This window comes from Parus major, chromosome 18, assembly GCF_001522545.3.
Source record: "Parus major isolate Abel chromosome 18, Parus_major1.1, whole genome shotgun sequence".
NCBI classification, from domain to species: domain Eukaryota; kingdom Metazoa; phylum Chordata; class Aves; order Passeriformes; family Paridae; genus Parus; species Parus major.
The window spans coordinates 3,160,632-3,180,162 of NC_031786.1; the positions used below are offsets into that span (position 1 = coordinate 3,160,632).

Sequence of the window (19,531 nt, forward strand, 5' to 3'; positions counted from 1 at the left end):
TTGAAAAGCACTACAAATAACACATATATTATAAAGTTTTGGGATAAAACACTCATTGGTGCTCAGATCTGAGTGTGAGCTGAGGAGCTCTGCCTGTCTCTCATCATGAGAGACAACTGCAAGTCTTCACGTTGTCACAGAACCACTCTGAAATGCTAAATGGTTTTGAAACCTTATTTTTGGGTACAGAGCTGACATCCTGAATTTGCATTTTCATTGTTCAGGAAAACAGAGGCTAGTTTCTAGGGAGAACCTTTACATGCAACAACAGGGAAAAGTAGTCGGTGTGACCACTGGGGTGGTAGATCCTGGGTTGGGACATCCAAACCAACACAGCAAAGATTAAACAGAACAGCTGGAAGGAACAACAGCATTCCCAGCTCAGCCATCATCATCATCACCTCAGACATGCCATGGGTTGAGATAAGCAAGGTTTGGGGACAGAGGTCTGAGCTCATCACCCCACACAGAGCAGTGGCACGTCCTGCATCCCTGGGAAGCCCTTCACCCATGCACATCTTTCCTGAAGTGCCATCCCTCTCTTTCAATACCTCTGCTGGGAGAAAGTCATTTCTAACTGGGTTCTTATGCTGATGGGCCAACTTTTTGCCCAGCCAAGATGCTGCTTAGTTCCATTCCTGATATTCAAGAGCAAGACGTGCACATTTCAGATAAACACACCCTGGAAGGTCTCACCCATCTCCTGCACACTCCTCACACGCTTCATCCAAGCCCCAGTGAGGGCAGTGGAAAGATTCCTGGTGAGTGCTGGGCCTTGGCCTGGACCCAAGGTTTTACAGCCTCTCTGAGATCACTTTACTCACGAGGCAGAGAAAACACACAGCTCACAGCACCGAGATCCTACACCCACAGCCAGATGCCTCCTAAAGCCCTTAAGACTCACTGAGTTTATTCTCTTTCTGCTCCAGGCTGAGGCTTTGTGATCATTCCCTGTTCTGTATGATCCCTGCCAGACTGAGAAGCACGTGGGTAACTTCATTTTTCTTCTTCCAGATATTAAGAACTGCTGAAGAGGGACCCGTCCATTAAATCGGTCATTGGTATTCACGGTGGGAAGGGCTCTGCTCCTGCAGCAGGTTTGTTCTGCCAGAGAGCTGATAATGTGTTTTAAGAGAGTTAATAAAAGTAATTGGCCTTCATAAAGGAAAAGGAATATAATGTTAGAGGGGGGAGCTGTAACCAGTTTCAGTTTTCATTCTCTCAGCTGAGCAAACAGCAAGAGCCACCAGAACCTCAGGAATGTACCGTGAAAATGTGAAGGAAATGTCCTCACCAGCAGGGAGTCACCGGAGCCAAACAGGGATGGGAACCTGGCTGCTACACACCCACCAAGAGCACTCCTGGTTTGGGACACAGCCAAAGAACTGAGTGGGAAACAGGCATCAGAGAGAGGGAGAGGTAAATCCGTTTGCAGAATAAGGAACAACCACCAGAAAATCCTGAGCATTGTCCCTGCCACAGCCAGACCCACGGACACCTTCAGTCACAGGCACCTCCTAATCCAACACCAGTGCCTGTCCCCTCCCCAGACAGGCACAGAGAGGTGCCCCAGGGCACTGCCCAAGTCAAGTGCTGAGATTTGGGCTGCTCCACTCGGCCCAAGTGTTAAATCACAGTCAACGCAACAGAAGACGTGAAGGTTTTTTGTTTATGTAAGATTTGCTGTGAGGCGTGGAGAGAATCTGCTTCCCTTGTTTTTAAATGCTGTGCTGTGTGAATTTAATGTGCAGAAAAGGTGTCAGACAAGCAACCCTGAAGAAGAAAACTGCCTGTTTAGCAGCAAGCTGAGCTCCTGAACACCCTTCATCTACTACCAGGTTCTGCAGGCACAGCTCAGCATCAGCGAGGGGGGGGAGAGGAGCTCAGCACACAAGGCAGCACAGATGGGTGCATGAGAGAGGATTTCACCCCAAAATCCTGGCACACACCCCTATTTCTCCTTTAGTCCAAGCACATGCAGGATGCTCGGGTGTTTGGTCACCCTAACATAGTTCACAAAGGCACAAATATTTATTAATTTACTTTGGTTTTCACTGATCCCTTTCTACTCTGTGACTTCCTTGTGGCCATCACCTTTTTCTCCTCACCCTGACAGCTGTGGAAATGATTTCCAGGAAGTCCCAAAGATCTGGGAATTTCCCCCCCTACAGTGAGATCCCTGAGGGTCACCTCCTCATGGGCCTGGCAGCTCTTGAGGAACACACCTGACACAGGAGTCAGGAGAAGTTTGCAGCTCTGCCAGCCCTGGGGATTCACACAGAGCCCCTGGGCTCCATCCAGAGCTGCAGCTGGGCAGTCACATGCCAGCAACCTGGCCATGGCCAGACACTGTTAGAGAATAAACCTCAGCCTGAACTTAATTTAAAATGTCCTCCACAGTAGTAGAGCCCCTTGGAACACTGCATTACTTTATAACTTAACTACAGGAGTATTAGGCTGCTCTGTACCATAAAACACACACAGCAGTGGGACCTGCTCTAAAAGCATCCATTCCAATTATTTCCCCTTTACATTGTCACCAAGGGACAAGAAAACAGCGTCACAACTTCGTTTTGACTGAAGTAGAGGATGAGATTGTCATTGTTTTGTCACACTTGATCGATGCTCGGGCTCCACTGAAGCTATGGAACATAAATTCAAGGCATGCAGACACCACAGATCCCCACTCTGCATCAGACACTGAGCTGCTTTGCTGCTTTCTTCAAAAAAATGCGGAGATGGGAATGAACTCAGAATTCTGGATTTTTTTTCTGTGTAGCAGAACCAGCAGCACAATTGTGTTTGGCAAGGCTGCACCCCGGGCTGTGGCTCAGCTTCGTGCCCAGTATCACCAGTCTCACTGGGAGCACCTCAATGGCTTTACAGCTGGTCTTGTTGAGGTATTTACCCTCCAGCAGGAAGCCAAGTCTTCTGGAAAAGGGACTGACAACATCTTTTAACCAGTCTTGGATAATTCATATCACCAAGCATTCTGTAATTTGTCAGAAGCATCTATTAATCCTTAATGAGGTAAGAACTCCTCAACATTTCTCAGCTAAAGTTGCCAAAAAACCCCCACACCGAACTGACATTTCCATTGCTGCTGCTGCAAATCCTGTTACTTCTCTTGAATGGAAGAAAAAAAAACAAATTGAGAAGGATTCAGCCCTTGCTCCCTGACACAGCCAGCAAAAAGAGACTGGCTCAAGTATTGCTACACCAACAGAAATAGCCCATATTTCATGTCAAGGAATACGATGTGCAAATTTTTATAGGCACCATAGATCATCACCATCTGTCTTGACAAGTTAATTGTCTGCAGTTTTTCTAGGAAAACCAGAACCTTTAAAAACTAACAAAACAAATGAGTTGAAGGATGATATGGGCAGGGCACGAAGCATCGTGGGCTCACTGCCCTGGAAATGTGCAGGTTCTGATATGCCCGAGTTCAGTCTAAAAAGAAAATTTGGAGTGGTCAAACACTGCTCTTGGTGCTACTTATAGCACTGAGGTACTACATCCATAGCAAAAGAACTGCTTATAGAGCACGTTCTCGGCAAAAAAAACAGCTGAACTTGACAAATCTGGGAACAAAACATTAATTAATCAAAGTAGGGAACGGCACTCACAGGGTTCGCAGTCAGTGGCAGGACTCACATCCTGCAAAGGGCCAGCAACACCACAGCCCATACAATTAAAAATTCAGGACAATCTGTATTAGATGACAACCTCCAGGAGAAAATATGGATGCTGGGGCCTTGGTTCTAACCTGCCAGCTTTATGCAAAACAGCAATTTCTGAGCTGTCTTGTGGAAATATTCAGAGCTGCCACGTGAGCACAAAGGGGGACGGAGGGGAATTGTCCCTACGACTCACTCAGGACTCTGAGGAGCCTGGCACACCTGAGACACACTGAAGCCATCCTGGGGACACCCTGTGCCCTGCAGGGCATTCAGAGGACACCAGCACAGCGTGGAGAGTCCCCAGCACTGCCAAGGAGAGACAGGGATGTGCCACCAAACCTCTGCCCGAGCCTGCCAGGTCCTTCAGGCTGCAGGGCCAGGAGCAATCCAGGCTGGGGACAAGCACAGCCACGTGCCATGGCATAGCCCAGATGAGGCAGGACAGCAGGAGCAGCTCCTGCAGCCTCAGGAGGTGTGAATTTTACCTCACAATCAGCTCCAGGTCAGGCTGAGCTCGCCGTGGAGTGGCAGCACCTCCGGCTGCTCCTGACCTAGGATGGCCAAGTGGAAAGCTCACGGTTTCATAAGAACTCAGTCCTCAACTACACCCACAAAAACATGCCAGCTGCATTCACTAAGTGGCTTTTTAAAGGGTGAAGGCTGTAACTGAATTGCAAAAAAAAAAAAATTATTATTTTTTATTAGAATCCAAATAATTTATTTCTTTAAATCTTTCCCTTCATTCTTCATTAGTTCTTATCACCACCCTGACAACCTCCCATAAGGCATCCAGATTTTTCTCATCAAAAACTGGAATTAAAGAAAACAAAACCAGAAATTATTTTTGTTATCAAATACAAGCTTACTAAATTTAGATCTGTCATTCAAATTCTCTACAGACAATAATGGGGAGTTTATTCCTGGACAAGGAGCATGGGATTTGGCACTAACTGAAGCATAAAAATGTCAAGGAACCACATACCTAGTTGGTGCATGTGCCCCAGCCTCCACTCATTTCCCCCAAATTGAGATAATTTACATAAACTCAATTTTGAATTTTCCCTGTAATTGCAACAGGTCCATATTTACAGTGCAGCCTGAGCAGTGCCCACTGGAGCCATCTGTAAAGCTTAATTTCATTTTAATAAGAGTTTGATTGAAGCCCTAGGAGAGTTAAAAATACAGTTTTGGGGTTTCTAAACATGACTTCAATAAACATTGGATAATTGGCTCCAAAAACCAAAGATCTCACTCAGGGTTGTATATGTGACATACAATGGTCAGACAAAACATTTCAAAAAAATATAATATTTTTAAAAAAACCTAACTCTTAGAAATCCAAATGATTCATATCAAAGCTGTTAAGTCAGATCATCTCTATCATCCTCAAATTCCTGGGTGAGAGCACTTATGAAAATTTAGCACCAAAACCAGCTGGGGTTTTCATAGAATTAAAGAACTGAAATTCTAACTCAAGAGAGAAAATGGGATTTTATCTGTAATATTTTCAGTGTAGATAAAATACCAGTGTAAAATAGAATAAAATGTGGTGAGATGAGACCATCTCCCCCCTTAACTGATCGACAGATAGCAGTAAATTAACAAGTGATGTTTATTAGTTTAATATTCAATATTAAATGGTGAACAGAATCAAAAGGCTGCTCCATAGAACTGAGTGACTTTGAAACCCCTGAAATTACAAAATGCTGACTTGGGGATGTGAAGTGCTTTGGATCCCCAGCTCTGCTCTGCCAGTCCTGCTCCTCCCTCCACTGGATGCCCACCTCAGCTCTGGCAGTGAATTTCCCAGGGACTGATTCCTGCAGCCAGCATCTTGGCAAAAACCCATTTAACAGCAGCTTTGCTTGATTCAAGGTTGCAGAATTTGGCCTCTCCTCGTTTTTGGGGTCGTCTGGGTTCCATGCCCTGTGCTGAAGTGCTGAGCAGAACTTGGCAGGGGCTGTCTCCTCCCCAGCATTGTTTGTTTGGTATAACATTAGGAAATAAATTAAGGAGTTACATGAGCTTTGCTTTACAGCAAAAAATAAGGAAAAAGGTTTTCAGATAAGTTTCTGACTCATAAACCAGCAAAGATTTATAATAAAAAATTCATATGCAAACCTCTGCAGTGTACTGAGTTTAAATCAACCCCATTACATAATGACCCTTGCCTTAATACATGAAGTCAAATGCAAAAAGAAATGAACCTGATTGATTGTAAATAGAGCAAAAATGTGATTGAACAGAGCAGCAGCCACTGCTCCCCAGGAAGGCGTCCCATGGACAGCTGTAAAAATCTGAGATCGCCCTCTCACAGCTCTGTAATTTCAATTCTTGCAGGTAATAAGTGGAGGAATTCTGAACTACACCCAGCTCATCCCTGTAAACCAGTTCTCAGATTAAAAGTTATTTCAAGTGTAAAAGGAGGATTAAGGAGAAATAAAGGAGAAACTCTACAACCTCCCTCTGGAACTCCCCAGTCACAAAGCAGGGACAGTGTGCAAGACCAGAAATCTTTAGCCACAAAATTTTTATCCTCTGAATTTTCATTCACATTTGTTTCTTTAATTTTTTTTTTTTTTTTTAAATATCCCATAATTAATTTTTCGGACTGGATTCCTTAAGGGCCAGGTTCATGGAGATAAATAACCTGGTAACCACTCTGATCCCCAGAAGATTTAGATTAATTTGGATACAGCTTTGACAAACATTAAATCTCTTCTTTAATGATGTTCCTCAAACAAAACAGTTAGCAAAATATCTGAATTTCCTTGTATAATGTCACATTTTAATGTAAACATCAAATAATGTACCAAAAGTTTTACCGGAAAAAAAAAAAAAAAAAAATTAAAGCGGCACAATTCTTTATACCACTGGAGAAGAGGGGAGGAAAAAGCCAGATTACAAACATTTACACATGCATAGTGGAAAAAAAAATTAAACAAACAAACAAAAAAGTATTTTACTAAATTCACGCATTTTTTTTAAAATAGTTATTAAATCTACTAAGCACCAACATACCTAAAAATTTATTTTCAGCTTCATGATTCATTTAAAAAACCTATCAAATTAACTTTTCAAACAAGCTTATATTATTAGCTTGTCCAAAAATAAAATGTAGAGTTTTTTTGGGTTTTTTTGTTAATTTTTTTCTACTTTTTTCGATTTTTTTTATTATTTTTTTAAAGTATACCAATACTTTTATCTGAATGTTTCCAAACAATGGCATAGGTGTCTGCAAAGAATGCCTTTACTTTACCCTACAGTGGATGGAAAATACAATACCACATCATACAGAATCTAAAACTATAAAAGTCTGAGAATGCAGCATCCCTTCACAAAAAAGCTGATAAAACTGAAATTATTTAGAAGATGCTGCACCTTTATTAAAAAAAAAAAAAAATTAAATGAATTTAAGCAGAAATAACATACATTTTTTACATTAACTGGCCATTTCTGGTACAGAAACCCAGCATAGTATGCTAATGTTATTGAATAAATGTAAATGCTACTTACAATCTTCTTAAATACAATTTAGACAAACTTTTTTTTTTCCTTTTTTTTCTTTTTCCTTTTTTTTTTTCCTTTTTTTTTTCAAGTTGTACAGGTAATCTCTCAGCTGCTAGTTTAATGCAACATATCATTAACATTACACAAATTAAAAAATAACACGTGTGTGTCTTCCTACAGAAAAGCTTCCAAAAACCCGACCCACATCAAAAAATGCAAAATAATGGAATATAATTAAAAAAAAAAAAAAAAAATTAGTTGCAAGTCTAGCAGCAAAGCAATTAAGTGAGGATATATTTACCAATATAAACAAAGGGAATATTTGCAACTACAGGTGAAGCCCCAACTATCTTAGATCTACCGACACAAATAAAAATTAAATTCTCTCTAAAAAAAATAATCTGATTATTTAAAATAGGAGTAAAAGCCATTGCTACCTGATGAACTACCTAGGCTAAGTTCCTGAAACAAGGACAGGGGGTCGCTGTTCTTTTTTGTCTGCTCAGGAGGAGGTTTGGGCTTGGGGGGAGCCCGCAGAGCGCTGGCGTAGGACATGACGGGTTTGGTGCCGCCCGCGGGCTGGGGGCTGCTGCTGTTGGACTCCACCAGCTGCTTGTTGGGCATCAGAGGGGGGAACTGGCCCAGATGCTGGAGCACGTTGTAGTTGAAGGAGTTGGAGAGCTGGATGTTCTCACCCTTCAGGTGTTCCTCCGGGGGCTTGGCAGCCTTCGGCGGAGCTGCGAAGGAGAAACCAGAGTTGGAGCAAACCAAGGGCTCTGACTCAGCCAATCCACCTGCAGCAAGCCCAAAGGCAGAGCTGCCACCACCCCTGTGGTAACCTCCTCCCACACCACCCATCTGCCGTGGTTAGTCACTCTGCAAACGAAGCTCATAGAATGACACAATCCCAGGATGGCTTGGGTTGGAAGGGATCTTAAAGCTCATCCCGCTCCATTCCCCGCCACAGGCAGAGAACCTTCCACTAGACCAGCACGCTCCAAGCCCCGTCCAACCTGGCCTTGAAGTCATCCAACTTCATTCCCAACTCTTGGATCACTCAGCAGCAGCACAAGACTGACTTTACTAAACAAATCCTCCGTGTGTTTGCACCCTAGAGCTGAAACCCCAAACCGGCAATTCCGCACAGCGGATTCTCCGGGTGCACCGAAGGGAGGCTGCTCCCAAATGGGATCTACTCTAATTTAAGCACTTTATCCACTGAGACAGCACAAAGAGTATTTCATTCTTCTTGCTTTACAGCTTAATAGGCTAAAATTAAAATTTACAGCACCATATATAATTCATTCTCCAACAGCAATTCAGAGTCCTGAATGCCAACCAACTAATTATTGGTATTTCAGGCTGAATGCATTCCTGCTAATTGATATGTTCTTGCTCCACATTTAACAACTCCTGTAACTATCAGAAAAAATGGTGCTTTAAACCATAGGTATAAAACTGCTTTCAAGTGAATTTCCTGAATCCTAATGAGGTCCCTTACTTTTGTCTGGAGAATTCTACTGTCTTGCACAGCTAGAGAGACACTACACTGAAACACAGCTCCATGTTCTATCTGAAATAGTCTAGGAACTGGGCAACAGATATATCCTGTAATTATTTCAGTCTTTAATCATATAATGTTACTTTTAAAGTGCATGTACAAAAATGTACCACCAAATGACTGCAAAAGTAGAAAAACAAAGTTTCTCCCTGGAAGGGTCACACACAGGCTTCTGCTTTTTATAGAGCACTTAAAAAATAAAACCAAAAAAACAAACCCAGAACCAGCCCATAGAAGAATGGGTCTGGAAAGAACACAAGTAAAGCAATTTTGCTAGGGTTGCTATGATTCAACAAAAAACAAACAACCCAGAACACGAGCAAAAAAACCTCCCAAAATAACCACAGCACTCAAGAGAAGACAAGTAATGACAAGCAGGACCAGAGGTGAAAGCTGTGTGTGGTAGAGGTGTCTAACAGAAGGAAAAATACGAAATACACATCTTGAATAAGAACCTAAATCATTTTCTTTCCATCACCAGAAAAAGCAATGCATATCAAATTCCAATTTTGGGAAGTGCCTGCATAGAACAACCCTGAGCAATTGACAGCAGCTCTCCCTGTGCTCCATAAATCCCTCCTGATCCAACCCAACACTGGTGCCACAGGCACTCCTGATGTGCAGGAGAGCCCTTCAACAGTCTGGAGTCAGGGCCACTCCCTCCCAGGCAACAAAAACAGGCACAGGACTTTCACAGCATCACATTCCCACAGGGTTTTATTTCACAGATAAAAACCAACAGTAACGAGAACACTGCAGTTACTGGTCATTAACCCTTAGCTCTATAAAACACATTTGGGCTGTAAATATGATCACAGGCAGTGAGCTGTAAATGTGGAAAGCCACTGCAGCCATAAAATGGAGATGTGTTTGCATGAACCATTAGATACAGGGCTCTGTTTCATATACATGTATTGACAAAACAGAAACCATGCTTAACTACAATAAAAACATTTCATTGCAAATGCAGTTACCAGTGAGAACTTGATATTTTCACTTAGAATTTAGTATTTGACAGCAAATGTGTGTATATGGTACTTTTTACATGCACATCTGCCCTTGACAAGGACTTTACTCAAAAACAGGTTCTCAAGCTTTTCATTAAAGCAAAGAAATGTGGGACTGGCTGATCCCAACATAAACATGCCAGAGCTCCTGAGCTCCTCTCAGATAACCACAGAGTCTGGAGAGCAACTCTGTGTGAGCAATTCAGTGATGAATGTCACATAATACTGTGCATTCAGCTCCTTGATTTTCAGTAAAAATAGAAATAGATTGAAGGAGGTGCCCTGAGCTTGAAGTTTTGAACTTTGCATGAAAGATGTTGCCATAAATACGGGCTTCCAAAATAACATTTTCACATTTTGGAAATTAAAAGGCACATTAGGAATTTCATTCTTGAGTGCTGTCACTGATATAAAGAGATTTTCTCATTCATTCTACACTGCATGTTCCTACTTCAGAATTACTATGAAATTACAAGATGTTTCACGTTTATGAAGTTTGGTGAAAAGCAATTAAATCTTTTAAGGCCAATAAAACCAGCTTATAAATATTTTTCTACATTATTAAGTAGTTTTAATATCCATGCTGAAATACTGTTTGCATTTTTATTAATTTTGTTTTTAAATTACCACTGCAAATTCTTAAAGCAAAATCACAGGGAGGAAACTGTACTATCCTGGTAATTCTGTTTTTCATAAACACAAGAAATACGGAGAACAGAAGAAGAGTAGTTGGACTGCTCCAGCTCTCTCCTTGCAGCTTTTTGTCATCTCTGAAAAGTTAATTTAGTTTCTGTCTGCTCAATCAATCAGCACTGCTGCTACCACCAGGGAAGCCACATTCCACTGAGATTCTTCCACGGTGAGAGAGAATTTAAACCCGTCACTCCTTTGATGAAGTACCAGAATTTACTAGAGAAACGCTGAGAGCACTAATTCAGTTTATGTCTTGCTCCCTCAGACTGTAATACCAACACAAAATATCACTGATTCTGGAAACAAATAATCTATCTTGCAAATAAATCCCACCAGTCACCTTAGCTCCCTCCAGCACAAATTCAGGTGCACTTGAAGCCACTGTAAGAGACTGTCTGGGCTTAGTGGAGCTTTTGGAGGAGACTAAGAAGCAACACTGCTTTTTTTAGCTGAAGAGCAGGATGTTAACAAGAAATGGGATTATTCCAAGCAAACCTATAACAAGTGAAGCAACAAATACTTCAAAAATCTTTGCTTTAACTGGTTCTGGGAAAGAAGTACTGCTGTACCCACCTAGCAGCTCCCGGGGTGGAACGGCTCTGCTGGCTCCGTTGCATGGAATGTTTGGGTACGGGGCAGAGGAGGAGTTCACCCACAGCTCAGGGGAGGAGTAGTTGAATGATGACTGGTTACTGTGGTCCTGAAGCTCTTTACACTGACCAAGACTGTCTTGAGGAGTGTTTAATTCTTCAGAACAAGCCTGGACTGAACTAGAGGAAATTCTTCTTTGGTACAACGGCCTGCCTGGTCCTCTTGGTTCATACTGTGAACAAAAAAAAAACAAACTATAAAATAGCCTTTTGCTCTTTTGATTCAACTGTATGAATCCAATACTATTTTCCCATTCAATACTTTCCCTGAAATGTCCTACCAAAAAAAACCCAGTTCTTCACATTTAAAAAAACCTAATACATTTCAAGTTATATGTTGTATACTGCAGTCACTGATAATGTATTTTCATCACGTAAAATAGAGAATTTCCAAGAAAGTGCAAAGAACATCACCTGAGATGTCTTCATTCTTATCAACCTTTACATCTCCCACTCCTACATGGGAGTTTGATCACACAGTGAGGAGGAAGGTACCCAGCATTTACACATGAAGCAAAGGAAGCACAGAAACACAAAAGCAAGGAAAGAATGTTCTTACAACACAGTCAGGAAAAAAATGGCTTTTCCTTTTCCAAAGGATGAGTTACTGACTTGTACACCAGGATCTGGGGAAGCAGGATACATTTGTATACTGGATTTTGTACATACAAAACAAATGCTCTAGAGAAGAGAGTGCCCTCAGGAGAAATAATGCAGAGAATTTTATCTGAAGCCACAGAAATTACTTGCTTCCATAAACCCTGTAGATCATGTAGATGAAAATGGCAGGAGCTCCATCAATTAACCTGTGGGCTTCAAGAGTTCAGATTTAAGGGCCCTCTAAGCTTTCTCAAGATTCAAAGCAAGTCTGTTTTATTGCAGTTTATTCTTAACAATAAATACAGTATTTACTCCCATCTGCACTGACTAACAAGAACACCAATAACAGAAAAGTCATACAGGTAAATCTAGACTTGGTAAACAGGAAAAAAACCATTCTAATGAAATGTCACAAGAAATTAGCTGAACAAAATTCAAATAACTTGCTTGCAGAGTCCAACTATTGTTAATATATCATCTACAAAAAATAGGGGGGAAAAGTGATGAAAGGAAACTGTTATATCTTATTTCAGTCACCACACTGAAGGGATCAACACTTCGATATCCTGACAATCCACTCCCCTAAGAAAATTCAACAACAACAAAAACAAACAAACAAAATTCATAAGTGCCCAAATCAACCCAAAAAGTATACATTCACTGAGTTTAAAAGGGCTATTTTGGTAAGCAATCAGGAATTTATCAAAGTTCTGGACACTTGCAAGTAGAGAACCAGACAGAATAACTCCAGTATTCCCTTTGATGTGCAGTTCAGATCTGGTTTGACTAAACACATGCAAAAGCTTTCAAGTATCAAGTCAATTAACAGCTTTATAAATAGTGATTGAGGATTTAGTAAGGATACCAAAAGTCAAGAAATCTGCCCTGACAAGAGCCTTGTCTGAGGGACGTCTGTTAAAAACACACCTAAAACCCCCTTTTGATTTCTTTGTGCATTCAGTTCTACCTACCAGCTGCAGCAGCAGTTTTGGAAAGTTTATAAGCAAGTCTCTGTCTTTTAACACTTTTACTGCATTTGGCATTTCTGTCACATATTTTGAAAGGAAGAAGAAATAAGAACTAAACCGAATTTGCACTAATTACATAAAGGCTCACTCTATTTATCTTCAGATAGCAGGAGCTGTCACAAGCTCTATAGGAATATTTATTGGTTTATTACTGCTGAAAAGCCATTGTTCCTACGTCCTGCTGTACTGACAGTATTAACTGTTGTCACAAAGTATTAGATTTTTTACAGGGTGGTATGACTTAATGGACTGAGACATCGAATTTCTAAATGTCTATAAACCCAAACCTGACTACAGCTCTGGCTGGGCCTGAGGACTCCATTAACCTCTCTGGATCTGTGTAAGACAGAAATTGGTAAAATGTACTAGAATTCAATTTTACTTATTTTTCTCAGGCTCATATACTAAATATTTTCTGTTTTCAGAAGTTGAAAGACAAATTAAATATGTATTGTGTGAGACAGCGATGAGCAAGGTTCCCTCCCCAGCTTCTGTAAAAACCTTAACAGGAATGCATCACAGAACAAGCCACTTATGTACAAATATTGGATTACATGCAGTCAGTGAGAATATTAATTCTCACGTTCCTGAAATGCAATCTGGCTTCAGAATACTCCATGTTCAGACATCATACACTCCTTAGCACCTCAGATTCCAGCAGGGATTAAAACCTCCTGTTCAAAACATGACCTGTCCTGGCTGTATGTGCTGGCACAGTCTGCATCTCACAGCACACCCCCTGAGAGCCCAGCACAAGAGGGACAGAGCCAGCTCTGTGTGCTGGAGCCAGCCTCAGCTGGATGTCCCTGACTTCCAACACACAAAGCGAGGGTTTTGTATCAAATTAATGCAGGCAGGGTGGGATTGTGAAATCAGCTTTTGGACCATGTTGGAACAACTGTAGAGCTCTGGTCCCCTATGAGAAGTAACTCGAGTACATTCACAGCTCAACACCGAATCAATTGGCTGGGTCATCCCAGCTGACTGTCCAGAGCTTCCACCTGGGCTGTGGTTGATTTTCACTGCAGATGAATGACATGCAGACACTGAACAATGACTGCATGAAAACCCAGAGTAACATTCCAAAAGCCAAGGCTTCCTATTTAGCAGAGAAAATGTTACACCTGCAGCGACAAGAGCCATGCATCTGCTGAGGGTGAACAGCAGAGACGCAGAGAACAATTCCACCTCACAGAAATTCCCACTGTGAGCTTTTAACGCGTGAGGTGTTTTGCTTGCATGACCACTTCACAACATAATTTGATATTAAAATGACAGGACAAGTGTAGAGCAGACAGAACACCCACCTCTTCTAAGCTGTGGAGCGAAGAAGCAGAAACTGCTCGAGATGCGAGTGGATGAAATGGCTCCTGACCGACTGCGTGCTGATGATTCTGGATTTGTATAAAAGGGCTCTGCTGCGACCTGTGGGGCAGTGGAGGTATTCCATAGTGAAAGCCCTGCCCCAAGAGGTGATTCTGCTGTAGGTTGGTGTAAGTCCAGGAGCCATCAGGTTGCAGGTATTTCAAGGGAGACGGGGTTATGTGTTCGGATGGCATTGAGAAAGGGGGGTTGTACATTTGGGGTAAATGCTGCTGAAATGCTGGGTTAGTGGGCAGTTCAATGTCTCTGCTGTTCTCAGTGAAGTTGGGGAAGTGGGCGCTGTGGTTGGAGTTGCAGGAAGGAGAAGGGAGTGCTGGTGGGCTTCGGGGCTGGACTTGTCTGTATTGCAACAGTCTGGACTGGGGGGGTGGCATTTCGGCTACGTCCCGGCTCTCGCTTGGATCGCGGTGCGACAGCTCCCGGAGCAAGTCCTGGAATCTGCATCAACACAAGAAATGCAGCAAGGAAAGAGAAAAAAGGAAAAAAAAAAAAAATGGTTTTGCTGAAATCTCGCTCTTTTTGAGGTGCAGAAAACTCAGAACACTGAATTTAAATATTCTCATCTTTGCACTTACTGACCCTAACTTCAAAGGATGCGACTGAGCAATCAAAAATTAGGCACAAGAGGATTAATTGAATGAAATACCCACCTGAATCATCTCAAAGTTTTAATAACTCTTGAGATTTCCTTTCCAGTAAGAAGAATCAATTTTTTGTTATCTCTTAAGAGACAACTAAAGGTAAGGATTTACTTACACAAAGTAAAAAGTTCACATAGTTAAAGAAAACTTTAACCCCTGTCAAGGCAAGAGCCAGAAAAATCAGGGACTCCCCTTTGCTTGCACAATGTACTTTAAACTTCTTCAAAAGGCCAATTCAATTCAGCACTTCAGAGTCAGCTAAGAGGGCGTTTAGATGCTTTACCATGTCTATAACAAACCAGATGGAAAAGAAAGCATAGTGGGAGATGACAGTAAACAGAGGCAATTTAAAAATCCAGCCTTTACAATATACATGATTAAAGTTGATGACCACTGGAACCATTTTTCTGTTGATGTTCAACAGCTTCCTTTCTTGCCCCCTAAAGCTCCATCTTAAATACAGGCATTTTTTTAAAAAAAATCTGCTTTTAAAAGCAAAGGTTTTTTGAAAAGGAAGACAAGTTTAGGTTTCACTGGGGAGCAGTGTTTAGGGAGGGGCTGCTTTGTTTCTTTTCAAGCACAAGAATCTCAGACTGCTACTTCAAACTGAAGAATTTACAACTTAAATAGGCCTTAACTACACTCAGACACCTCTTTCATAAAAACACAAGGTTGTTACTCTCTATCCATTCCTTATTCCATAAATACAACACTGAAAAGCTCCATAAAAATATTTTTCCACTACAGCTTTACTACCCAATATACTAACAGAATAAAGCATAACACATAATAAAAGCATAGTTGTAAGTCAGCCTGCCAACTATTTTAACCTTCATAATAACAGCAGCAAAAAGCAATACCTTTAAGTGCCTTGCACTTGATCACAGTGTTACAGATAGGTGCCCACTGCTCAATTTTACACAAGCTCTGATGACTCAGTAAACAAATACCTTGAATATGTTGCCTCTGTTTCATCTTCTGTATTACTGGCAAGTTTCCAGTTTGCCCTAACTTGCTGCTGTTGATGTAATCCAATTGGTTGCTGAGGAAGATGTGGTAGATGAGGATGGTGATGGTGTTGATATGGAATAGTGCCTTGACTGAGATAGGCATTATGTTCATTCCATTGCTGTAACCTGGCTTGTTGTTGCTGCCTTATTGTTTCCAAAGCTACATTTCCATGCATACGATCTATAAAAATAGTTTTAAAAAAAAATTTTATCTAATGCCCCCTTTTAAAGATCTTTATGTCAGAAAAAAAAAAAAATAAAATAATACTTTTTATACAGTTTATTCCAGGGTCTATTATACACTAACTGCATTGCAGTGCATAACCTGGTTATTTAAATCATATGGAAAATCATATAAACATGAATTTTCTAATAAAGTGCTGAATATTCAAACATGCCTCAAGCAGCAAATTATGCTCAATGACATTACTTATGGAAACTAACCCAACAATGACCCAATTCAGAGCAATATGCCTGAAAAAGGTAAATACCTCCTTCATTTTCACTTCAATGTAGTTATAATTGCACACTGAATTTAAATAAAGAAAAGTCACCTACCTAAAGTGTCCCCTAAGGGCATTCCTGACGGATTCTCTTCAATGAAGTTGTTCAAGTGGGTTGGCAGAACAGGGTTGTGCTGTGCAATAGGCCTCAAAGGATTATTGACTTCTTGTAACAGAGGTGGGGGGTGTTGTTCTGAAATCACAGCATCTACAGCAGGAGAATGTGGTCGGTGGGGAATGGGATTATTAAAAAAGGACTGGCTGGGGCCTGCCTGGAAAGCAGGGGAAAGCTGCGAAGGTGGTGGAGGCTGCTGATTCAAGTGATTATGCTGCTGAACTACCTGGCTCTGCTGGGGTGGCATTTGGTTGGGTTGTTCAGGCAAGTGATTTTGCTGTTGACTTAACAGGTTTTGCTGCTGCTGCTGCTGCTGCAGAGGGTACGGCTGCCTCGGGATCTGGGAGAGGTGCTGGAAGTGGCGGTTGGGAACTGCGAACTGGGAGTGGGGCGGGGTCAGGTGCAGGTTCAGCTGCCTGGGGTTGGGGTTGTCTTTGCGATGGAATTTGGCATTGGGGTAACCAACGCTGGAACGGGACTCTGGGCTTCTCTGCTGAGGGTTTGCTTCTAAATCGACCTACAAAAGGAGAGTAGAAAGTTGGGAGAATTCGCATTTTAAAAGCTGAAATAAAAGCATTTCGGTTCGACTAAATGAATGAATGTAATGATCAAATTCATTAAGAGATAGTATGAAATAAAAAACAAACAAACAAAAATACCCAAATCCCAAAAAAATAAACAAACATACCAGAAATGCAGACAAGAGGAACCCACCTGCTTGGATTCCAGAGGTTTCTTCTCAGGTGTTCGAATTTTACTGATTTCAGGTCCAGCAGTGTTTTCACTTTTACCTAAAAACATTCACAAAATTATTTAGCTTCAATAGAAAAATTATTATTTTGGGATATTTTTTCCCCAGACACAGGAAAATTGACTTATTAGTATGGCATTTACAGCACCACAGACATTTAGTATCATCTACTTAAATAAGACTTTCCCTTTAATCTCTACACTTTGTTCATTAACCAGTAAGTAGTCATTCCAACTTGCAAATAATATCAGTGGTACTGCTGAAGGGAGATGGAACAATTACACCCCCCTCCCCAACTCCCATTCCTTCTGAATCTCACAGTCCCAGTTATTCCATCTGTAATGGCAAATCTCAGGTTATTCCCCCCATCTGTGGATCCCTCAAACAGGGAGGAAAGGGAGAAGGACAGAAAGGATGGAGGATGGAAAGCCCTTCCCACAGCCCCCTGTGTGAAGCACAAAGGCTCCCCAAGGCAGAGCAGTTTGCAGAGGCATCCCAAGCACTGACCATTGCGAGTTTGTTCGTGCTGCTCCTTGTCCTGGTGCGGGAGCTGCTGCTGTCCTAAGCTAACGGGGGAGTGGTGGCCCAGGCCATACGGGATCGGAGACCCTCGCCCATGTGCCTGTAACAGGTTCATGTTATATGCCATGGCTGCTTGGTGAGTAATGAGTCGAGGGTCGACTGCAAACCTACCCTGATACCCCGTCCATGGTACCTATGTGGTAAACAAAAATAAAAGTAAAAATAAAAATTAAATAAAAATGTAAAAAAATAAAAATAAAAATAAAAGAGAGAGATGTGATCTGTTAAGGTACATTAAATTAAAGGCAGTGATAATGAGCATGCTGATATTAGGTCAGTGACAAGAGGTTTTCATGTACCAGATGACCTGACACACTTACACACACAACTACAGCTGGTGCTGGAAGGGGAGAGCTCTAAGGGCAGGCAAAACGAGATTTTCAAGGAGAACCCTGGGCAAAAATTCTTCTATCAAAACTCATTCTTGTTTCAGTGCTTTTGAAGTTCAGAGAGAAAAGACTGATAGACAAATTGCAGTTTAATAAACTTCAGATGAATCTCTTCTCTTATTAAATAGAAATGGGTGAAGTTCAAACAAATACAAAGCCCTTTCTCCTGGCAGCTACGAGTCATTGGGCTGTGGCTCAGGGGGGACAGAGAGAGAAGCCTCAAAGGTGAGGACCAGATGTTGCAGCACCCTTGCTGGGATTCTGGGCCAGAGCAGGAGGGGCTGTGCCCACCTCTGCACCCACAGACACCCAGTGAAGTTCCCAGGACTATTGGTGGAAGCCAGAGAGTGCTCAGAGCTGAGCAGTGACAGGGAATGACACTCCAAAGTGTCTGTGCTACATGACACGTGTATTGCAGAGTCAAAGCAAAATCCACCTCCTGAAAGCAGGTAAAAAGTCAGGATTTTGTACAATGGCTTCAATTTTATTCCTAAAAGGAATGCTAAGGAAAACAGCTGTGCATCAAATGACTTCAAACTTGTCCTGTAGGGAATTTATTAAAAGAAGGGAAATATATGAAGAAGAGGAGAGTGCAGGGAAAGTCATCCCCACCACTCAGGCTGCCAAAGTATCCTCTAGTGATGGCAGCAGACAACCTCCTCCAGCTTTTATCTTGGCTATGGAAACTGCATTAAACAAAGACATCATTTTATCTTCCACCAACATAAACACATTTTACTTCAGTCCCTGCTTGTTTCAAGTGTAACAACTTTCATCCAATTCTTTTTTTAAATTACTATTTGCCCTTGAAATGTGCCCTTTGAACTTCAGCTTTAGGCTGCTATTGCATCTGTACAACCCCAAATCACCTCCAAGCTTCTTTTCAAAAGTAGCAGTCTCATTAGTACCTCAGTCTTCCCACTTAATTATTTAAAAATCCATCCTCAGGGAAGGTGAGTTCAAAATACTTGTTTTTAATACATTTCTTTTGATTGGAAACACATAAAAAATACATTAACCTTGGAACAATAAGACAGAGCTTTTTAAATTACCTTGGTTTGATATTAATATAATGTGAGCAAGCATGACAAAGATACAGCTGCTGGCCTTCTCATTGCATTTAAATTTATCCATCAAATGCAGATTTCTAGTAAGCTTGGAAAACGGAAAATTCCTTGGCCTAGCAAAGAAAACCGATTTACAGCTGCCAGCTAATCTAAGACACAAAACTGAAACTACAGCAAGTCCCCATTCAGCATCCATAACCCAAATTACAACAGAGGACTCATAATTACTGAAAAAAACCAAATTAGCTGTATTCCAACATTTAGCATTATGAGTGGAATTAAACACATCTGCATGTGTGGGTTCCACATCCTTGCCACGATGTTCAGGAGTTGTGAACAACACAGACATGTTACTCCA

The 19,531-nt window shown here is 41.5% G+C and overlaps 1 protein-coding gene across 7 annotated transcripts in view; it reads right to left on the reverse strand.

Moving 5' to 3' along the window:
- Positions 1-5,277: 5,277 nt before the first annotated feature.
- HELZ (helicase with zinc finger) overlaps positions 5,278-19,531 on the reverse strand; it is an 85,564-nt gene continuing 71,310 nt past the window's right edge. For 5 of the 7 annotated variants that reach the window (XM_015645424.1, XM_015645422.1, XM_015645426.1 and 2 more), the window contains 7 exons: positions 17,643-17,850; positions 17,099-17,175; positions 16,325-16,901; positions 15,707-15,947; positions 14,040-14,553; positions 11,028-11,277; positions 5,278-7,930 (listed from right to left, as the gene is read on the reverse strand). In XM_015645424.1, the coding sequence (XP_015500910.1) occupies positions 7,599-7,930; positions 11,028-11,277; positions 14,040-14,553; positions 15,707-15,947; positions 16,325-16,901; positions 17,099-17,175; positions 17,643-17,850 (2,199 nt within the window). In that variant the 3' untranslated portion in view covers positions 5,278-7,598. The remainder of the gene's footprint in view (positions 7,931-11,027; positions 11,278-14,039; positions 14,554-15,706; positions 15,948-16,324; positions 16,902-17,098; positions 17,176-17,642; positions 17,851-19,531) is intronic. The other 2 variants (XM_015645425.1, XM_015645423.1) reach the window with 1 other exon arrangement.